The sequence below is a fragment of the Phascolarctos cinereus genome, unplaced genomic scaffold, assembly GCF_003287225.1.
Source record: "Phascolarctos cinereus isolate Bilbo 61053 unplaced genomic scaffold, phaCin_HiC Scaffold_830;HRSCAF=1482, whole genome shotgun sequence".
NCBI classification, from domain to species: domain Eukaryota; kingdom Metazoa; phylum Chordata; class Mammalia; order Diprotodontia; family Phascolarctidae; genus Phascolarctos; species Phascolarctos cinereus.
Genome location: NW_027556214.1, coordinates 2,205 through 10,924, shown reverse-complemented (window position 1 = coordinate 10,924; position 8,720 = coordinate 2,205). Strand labels below are relative to the sequence as shown.

Genomic DNA, 8,720 nt, shown 5'->3' with positions numbered 1-8,720 from the left:
AACTTAGGTCTTCCTGACTCCAGGCCCAGCACTCCATCCATTGATTCACCTTGCTGTGTGAGAAGGGGGAATCGAAACTCAGGTTTCCCTAGCTCTGAGTCTGGCTTACTCTCCACCACTTCTCTCCCTAAAGGAGAATAAAATAAGGCTGGAAAAGAAGATTTCAGACAGACCAGAGGTCCTGAATTTGAGACTCAGATGGGGCCTGGCACCCATCATGACCAACACAATCCCTGCTATGTACCATATACCATAAGTGGTATCAAACCAGCCTTTACTTGAAGAGCTTTCGTGATGGGGAACTTACTACCTCTCCTGGGGCTCAGCCTTAATTGCTAGGAAGTTTTCCCTGACATCGGATTGAATTCATCCTCTTCTAACTTCTACCTGTGATTCCTAGTTCTGCCCACCCAGACCAAGGAGAACAAATCGAATTTGTCCTTTACATAAAAACACAATCATCATGCCCTCCCTGAATCTTTTCTCTTCCAGTTAAACACCCACTCATTCTTATTAAACAGGAGCTCATCGTTCTGTTTGGTGCCTTTGGACGCTCCCCCAACTTCTCAATGTCATTCTTAAATTGTGGCACCCAGACCAGAACGTGTTCCTCCAGATGAAGCCTGATGAAGGCAGGGTGCTCCCTGTTCCTGGAAGCCAGCGCCCACTCCATGGAGCTCAAAGATTGCATTAGCGCTTTTGACAGTTTCATCATATGACTGATTTATGTTAAGCTTGTGTCCATTAAAGTCCCCATTACTTTTTCCACAGCAACAGCTGTCTAACTATGCCTTCCCCTTTTATACTTAGGAAATTGAGTTTTGGTATCCAAGTGTAGGGCTTTACATTGATTTGTGTTAGATTTTGTGTCATTAGATTCAGCCCAATGATCTAGCCTATCAAAATCTTTTTAGATTCTGATTCTATCATCCAATATGTTAGTTATCTGCCCCCCTCCTTCCAGCCCCAGCCCCATTTTGTGTCATCTGCAAATTTGATGACCATCTCCTCTGTGCCTTTATGCAGATCACTGATTAAAATCAGCCCAGGACAAGCCTGGAACCCTGAGGGATTCTACTAAGGCCAGCTAGGGAGCACAGTTGGTAGGGCCCTGAATCTGGGGTCAGGAGGACTTGCATTTGAATCCAGACTCAGACACTTACTATCTGTGTCAAGTCACTTCATCCCTGTTTGCCTCAGTTTACTCAACTGCAAAATGGAAATAATGATAACACTTCCCTCTCAGTGCTGTTGTATAGACTGAATGGAATACATTTGTAGAGTACTTAGCACAGTGCCTGGCACATAGTAGGTGCTATATAACTGCTTATGGGTCAGTCGGATGGTTGAATGGATAAAGTACTGGGTATGGAATCAAGAAGACCTGAGTTCAAATTCTACCTCAGACACTTACACTATTTGACCTAGTCACTTAATTTCTGTTTGCCTTAATCCATGGAAGAAGGAAATGGCAAACCATTCTAGTATCTTTGCCAAGAAAATCCCATGGACAGTATTGGTGTGCTATGTCCCATGGGGTCATGAAGAGTTGGCTATGATTGAACAATAACAAATGCTTATGTCCTCCCTCCCCTGGAGATCTGCCTGGTACCATGTTGGTATTGAACACTAACAGCTAATCTTTGGGTCCAGTCATCCAGTGATTTCTGGATCTAAGTAATTGCTGTTCCACATCTCTCCACCTTCTCCATGAGAATAGTACAAGATTCTTTACTACAAGTTTTGCTAAAACTTAGGAAAATCTTGTCCACAGCATTTCCTCCAAAGAATGAGTAATCCTGTCAAAAGAGACAATGAACTTAATGGGGCCAGTGGTGTTCTGAATGATACCAAGCTGGCTCTTTTGTAATTACCACTTCCTTCTCCACATGTTGGCTAATCTTTTATCATCCACTCTAGAATTTTCCCAGGAATGGAAGCCAAGCTCACCGACCTCTAATTGGAAGACTCTGATGTCATCACTTTCTTGAAAATGTGGACTGCATTGTCCCCTTTCCCACCTTGTAGGCCATTGCCATCTTCCATGATCTTTCAGATATCACTGACGGTGACCTGGCAATCCTATCCACCACTTCTTTCAGCACCAGAAAATATTGTTCACCTGCGCTAGATGGCTCAGTGGACACAGCACTGGGTCTGGAGTTAGGAGACCTGAATTCAAATTTGACCTCAGACACTCCCTAGCTGTGTGACTCTGGGCAAATCACTGAACTTCTGTCTGCCTCATCTGTAGAATGTGAACAATAATAATACCTACATTTCAGAGCTGGTTTGAAGATCAAATGAGATCATATTTGTCAAGCACTTAGCACCGTGCTTCGCACATAGTAGGTGTTTCATAGATGCTGTTTTCCTTTCTTAGTATCTCTGTGCTTATATTAAAGACCAACTTCATGCTAGTCAGAATGGTTCTCTCATTTCTGGTGTGAACCTGAAATGCCTGATTGAAGAGTGTGTTTGCATTTTATCCTGCAGACCACGGGGAGCCACTGAAGAGAGTTCAGAAGTGACGTGGTCGTGCCTTGGTCACAGAAAGATTATTTTGACAGCTAGGTAAGGAATAGATTCAAGAAGAGAGAGCCTTCTTGGAAGAAGAGAGACCACTTAGGAGGCTACTCGGAGAAGTGATACGGACCTGAGAGTTTGGGTGGAAAAAGAGGGGAGTGATTCGAGAGATGCTGTGGAGTTGAAATCGACAGGACTTGGGGATGAATTGGATATCGGGGCTGGAAAGGATGGAGGGAAGAAGAATCTGAGATTCTGAATCAGGTTGGCTGATTGTCCTCAAAAGAAGAAAGGAAGTTTGGAGGAAGGGCAAATTTAGGTGGAAAAGAGGGATTCTGTTTTGGAGGCACTGAATTGGATGCAGCCTGTGGCAGTGGACTGCAGGGTACGGAACATCGATATGGATTTGAGCTCAACTCCCACATCAGATACTTACTAGCTCGATGAATCTGGGCAAGTCACTCTATACTAAAGAAAGTAGCTAGCATTTAGATAGCATTTTAATGTTTGCAAAGCACTTTATGTCATCTCATTTGGCCTCCTAATAACTCTGTGAGGTAGGTACTATGATTATTGTCCCCATTTTGCAGATCAGGAATCTGAGGCTTAGAGAAAGTAAGTAACTTGTCTAGGATTACACAGCTAGTTAATGTCAGGGGCAGTATTTGAACTCAGTCTTCCTGACTCCAAGTCCAGCAATCCATCCACTGTGTCACCTAACTGTATACTTAATCACTCTGGACCTCAATTTCCTCATGCATTAAAGGAAAGAGTGGATATAATGCTCCCTAAAGTCTCTTCAAACCCTAAACATGTCATTCTATGTGCCACAAGGTCACTGAGATAGAAGTATCCAAAGGGCAGTTGGAGATGTCAGATAAGAATTCAGGAGAGAATTTAGTATTGTTACAAGTATAGACTTGAATATCACAGTAAAGAGAAGGGTATTACACACATAACTGATTGGGATCACTGTGACAGAGTGGAGAGAAACAAGGCAAGAAGAAAAGGACCTTGGGGGGAAACCAGCACTTAGGGATTGGAAGATGATTGATGAGTCAGGAAAGGACACTGAGAAGGAGGGAGCAGAAAGACAGAAGAACCAGGATAAGAACAGTGTGGAAGCCAAATAGAGGGGAAAGTCTTCATTGGGAGGGTCTGGATAGCAGGGTCAGAAGGCCAAGAGAACAAAGAAATGTGAGGACTAACACAGGACCATGAGATGGTGTCCAGAGCATGTAGCTGTATGTAGCATCTCACTCTTGACTTAGCCCTGAAATGACAAATTACATTTATTCCTGCATCCCTCTAGTCCATCTCCCTGTCTCTGTTTTGGTCTGCCATAAGACAAGCAAGGGCAGCTTTAAGAATAAAGAGGAACCTTTCATTCAGTGATGAAACACACCTCAGGCAATCAGGGGACTGACTCTTATGGTGGTATCTGGGTTTTCTACCTGTGACTCCTCTCTATTTTACTTTCTGTGCTGGCCAGTGTCTATAAGCCAGTGAGGTTGTGGCCCCTTCACCACTGTCCCTGGTCCTGGTCCAGATTGGCAACATTGCTCCCTCTCTGTAAAATAAAGTGGAGAAGGAAAACACAAACCATTCCAGTAACTTTGCCGAGAAAACCCTGAACTGGGGTCACAAAGAATTGCACACAACTGAAAATGACCGAACAATAAAAAGTTCAGTTTAGGGGTCAATGTAAAATCTGAGAAAATGAAAGTGAAAATCCTAAACTATAAGAGAATAACTCGGGTTGAATTCCATTTAGCAAATATTTATTAAATGTCTGCTGTGTGATACATACTGAGGACACAGAGATAAAAATGAATACTCCATCCTCCTATACACATACACACACATACACATCAGAGCACATGTACTTACACACACACACAGTAAAACATAAGCTTCTTGTAGTGAGCTCTGGCTTCAAATTCAGTACCCTGTTTTATGCGAAGTCCTGCAGGTGAGAAATGACAAGATGAGCCTGAGAAATCCCTCGATATCCACCCCAGCTCAGTGTTATACACACTGTGTGACCTTGACAAACTTTGGTTTCCTCATCTGTAAAACTGAAGCAACTATGATTTGATCATCTACCCTACAGGATAATTGTAAGAAACAAATGAGCTAATGCATAAGAAAACACGATGTAATAAAAAACAAAAAAGTGCCACATTGATATTTCTTCTTGTTGCCACAAATGGAAAAGACTTCATTATTTCCCCTTCCTTATGCCAGTGGGCACTGTCCTCCCCTCCCAGCCCCAGACACTCTGGACAGTTGGATAGATGACCTCCTGCTCCTGTAGCAAGTGACCAGGTACTCCAGTTAACTCCCCCTATGCCTACCTTATTCTTTTTCCCTGAACATTGCTCCCAAAGAGTTAATGATTGAGCAGAATCCAACCGATAACCTCTGACCAATCTTTGAAGGGAACGAGCCCCCTATAAAACCAGCCCCTCAGGGCCATGCCAGGCGCCTTCTCTCCAAGCCAGTGTTTTGAGAGAACATCCTTCCACCATGAACTTCTCAGGAAAGTACCAGCTCCAGTCCCAAGAGAATTTTGAAGCCTTCTTGAAGGCTGCTGGTAAGTGCTTAGGAAAACAGCCTTTGGGCATCAAATGTTGGGATCAAAGGGACAGGGGCATTATACTTGTGGTTGCCAGAAGGGATGAACTTAAAATACTAACAGGGAATCTGCAGCAAGTGAAATAATCCAACTAGTGAGGCTCTGGGCAGGCATTCGGGAGCCTGGGTTGGGTCTCAGGGTGAAGAACAACAGAATGAGGAGTCAGATCTGAATGTGAGCCTTGGCTCTGCTCTTAATCATTCGGTGACATGGATTGCATCATCTCACTGCTCTCAATGTTGGCTTCCTCATCTGGAAAATGGGGATAATAATACTCCCTACCTCCCAGGGCTGTCAGGAGACCCAAATGAGATCCTTTGGCTCTTAGATGCCTTCTAGGTCTGAATGTCTGTTGTATGAACTAGGTCTACCTGATGACATCATACAGAAGAGAAAGGATACCAGGGGAATGATCGAAATTGTACAAAATGGAAATCACTTCAAGTTCATCGTTAACAACGATAACCAAATCCAGGTGAACGAATTCACCCTGGGGGAGGAGTGTGAGCTGACCACTCCCACTGGAGGAAAGGTCAAGGTAAGAATATAAGTTAATTCAATTTAGGGCATGTTATTCATTAAGGTGCCGCGTATTAGCCTCTGGGCTAAGCCCTGGAGGAGATGCAAAATTAGCTAAAACTTGGTCCATAACCCCCTGGAGTAAGCTAGCAGCCTGCTAGGGAGATAAGACACAAACATATCTCTGTTGGCCAACGTGTTGAAAGATAGGTAGATTAGATGAAAAGCAGTCTGGTGGAATATGGTATAGAGGACCAGCCAGGAAGCAGTGCCTCCAGCCCATGCTGGCTGTGTTCAGTAGCTGACTTGTCTCCTTCATAACCCAGCCCCCTCCTACATTTTCAGTCTTCTCACACCTTACTCCCTGATACATACTCTGCCATCCAGTGACCCTGGCTTCCCAGCTGTTCATGAAACGAGACCCTCCATCTCTCAGCTCCAGCATTCTCCCTGTCTATCCCCCATGTCTGGAATGCTCTCACTCCTCCGCTCAGACTGCTGACTCTGCTGGCTTCCTTAAAGTCCCAACTGTAATCTCCCCCCACTCTTCTACAAGAAACCTTCCCCAACAGTGCAGATTTTCACAATCTAGCCAATAACCCACAGATGCTCAGCTTCCTTAAAACTGTAATATGGCGAATCTTCAATCAACCTTGTCTTTGGCTGAAAAAACAGACAACTTTCCCCAACCGCTTAGTTCTAGGGCCTTCCCTCTGTTAATTATTTCTCACTTATCCAGTCTATGACTTGTTTGTACCTGTTTGCTTATTGTTTCCCCGGTTAGATTGGAAGCTCCTTGAGGGCAGGGACTGTCTTCAGTACTTAGTACAATGTGACACATCTTAGACGGTTAATAAATATTTATTGACTGACTCACAGACAGCAAAAGGAAGAGAAGAGAAAAGGGGAGAGGAGGAAAAGTAAGGAAAGGGCTAAGAGAACTAGAAAACAATCCAGCCAGTGAAGTATAGAAACAAGAAGTTCTGCAGGGAATTGGCTTGGCACTTACTCAGGGGTGTGCTGGAGCCAGCTGAAACCGGCAGGAGATGCCAGCCCATTGTTAAATTTTAAGTGTGAGCATTTACCCCTCAGAAAATAGCAAACGCTACAAATCAAGGACTGATTTATTGTTTTATTGATTGCCTACTTTAAAGTGATGAGAAGGTGTTAACACTGCAAATAATACTCAAATGTTAATACTACAGATTATAATGGAAATTTGTGTGTACATTTTTTCCCTCCAGAAAACCAGTTGTTGCACATTTACCAGTGCATCCCTGGCTCACCCCCAGTCCCTAGGGCTTGCCAGAGCTAACTCTTCTGTCTCCCTACAGGGTGTAGTGAATCTAGAAGGAGGTAACAAGCTGGTAACAATTTTGAAAGCAATGAAGTCTGTCACTGAACTGAATGGAGATATACTCACCACTGTAAGTGATCAGGTGTTTCTCTTCCTGCTTGGTTGTGGGGGATGGATCCAAAAAGCATTTGGAGAACATATACTAGGTGTCAAGTACTGGGGCTGCCAATAGAATAAGGGAGGCAGTGCCTGCTCTCAAAGAGGAGGGAAGAGGGGATGAGGGAAAGACAGGTGAGGGGATGGAGGACAGTAGAGAAGAGGGAGAAAAGAGGGGAGGAGAGAAAAACATGGAGGACAGCAGGGATGGAGGAGGGAAAGGGGAGGAGGTATTGCCCAACACCCTGAGTAAAGAAGCATGTAACCTTTATGGCAGACTCCCAGGGAGTTGGGTGGGTGACCCCTAATGCTCCTTTCAGCTAAAAATCCATGATCCTATCATCCCTTCACCCCCAGTCACCTAATCCTCTACCCATTCCTGCTAATCCCCCTTCAGGCATTAAACCCTTTTCCAGCTGGCATCTCTGTCATCCTTACACTGTGAACCTTGCTGGGATATTTATATTTTTAAATGGGGCCCTCGAAGACCCCAAAGACAGCCCTCCCCAGGGTTCCCTCAGGAGGCATGGACAATCCAAACAAAAACCCAGAAAGATTGCCAAACCTATCTCTAGTATATCTAACATACAAGAGTCATTGATGGGTATCACATGCTGATATACTGCAAGACATTCCAGGAAAGATTAACACTGGATTTCTTCTTGGCTTTCAGACCTTTACCTTGGGTGATGTTGTCTGCAAGAGAATCAGTAAGAGAATTTAGACATGTCTGCTTTCCATTTATTTTTACTGTGTGAAATTGGTACAATAAAATGTGGCTTGTTAAAAAAATCTGTCTTTTGAATGACTTTACAAGCATATGTTTATTCAAGGTTTTAGTGATGCCTTTTATTCTTACATCACAACCATTTCTGAATTCACTGCACCTGCCCTCCCACCCCCAATGAGCCTCACCTTACAACAAAGAAAAGCAGGCAAGCAAAACCAAACAACAAAGTGACTCCATTTGCTAGTATATACACCCTTCTGCACCCATTGTTACCCACCTCTCCAAGGAATGGAGGGAGCCAGAAAAAGTGAATAGTTTGAAAGATTTTTGCAGATTATCATTCACCTAGAAAGAAATGGTGCTCACTTTGGCCTTGATGGAATAAGTTGTTACCTTGTAGGGTGATTTTAGGGGGGCTTGTGACTCATGTCCCCCCATTCCTCACCAACACCCCCACAAGCACCATTATTTCTATTTCCCTAATTCTGTACCTAAAATGCCTAGGTAAGAAACATACCTTTAGATCAAAGTATTTTGAGTCCAAAAGCTCTTGGTTACAATGTGTGTATGTGTGTGTGTAGGTGTGTGTGTATGTGTTTTAAATGAGAAGGGTATTTTTTAGACCAGCTATGTAGAATAGGACCTTGAAGACACCAGCTGAAGGACCCATTTTTCTAGTAAACAATGAGGAAGATTTGGGTTATGAAGCTCACATCTGAGAGGGGAAGCCTAATTGAGGAGCACAGCCTTAACTTCGGCAAGGCAAGTGGCCTGGTCCCAGGATTTAAAAGGACAACATGCAGTCAGCTCTGACAATCCTTTGGCTGCATGAGAACCACAGAGATGTAACCTGA

The 8,720-nt window shown here is 43.8% G+C and overlaps 1 protein-coding gene across 1 annotated transcript; it reads left to right on the top strand.

Annotated features, from left to right (window-relative positions):
* Nucleotides 1-5,006: 5,006 nt before the first annotated feature.
* On the top strand, nucleotides 5,007-7,928 carry LOC110204665 (fatty acid-binding protein, liver-like). The gene is made up of 4 exons (XM_020980783.2): nucleotides 5,007-5,122; nucleotides 5,530-5,702; nucleotides 7,018-7,110; nucleotides 7,810-7,928. The coding sequence occupies exons 1-4, from the start codon at nucleotides 5,056-5,058 to the stop codon at nucleotides 7,858-7,860; spliced, it is 384 nt and encodes a 127-aa protein (XP_020836442.1). The 5' UTR covers nucleotides 5,007-5,055; the 3' UTR covers nucleotides 7,861-7,928.
* The last annotated feature ends 792 nt before the right edge of the window (nucleotides 7,929-8,720 follow it).

Bases quoted from the DNA above. Each gene is read 5' to 3' on its own strand.
- LOC110204665 (XM_020980783.2), top strand. From the start codon at position 5,056: ATGAACTTCTCAGGAAAGTACCAGCTCCAGTCCCAAGAGAATTTTGAA. The intron at 5,123-5,529 runs GTAAGTGCTTAG...TGTATGAACTAG, and splicing joins AGCCTTCTTGAAGGCTGCTG to GTCTACCTGATGACATCATA. The intron at 5,703-7,017 runs GTAAGAATATAA...GTCTCCCTACAG, and splicing joins CCACTGGAGGAAAGGTCAAG to GGTGTAGTGAATCTAGAAGG.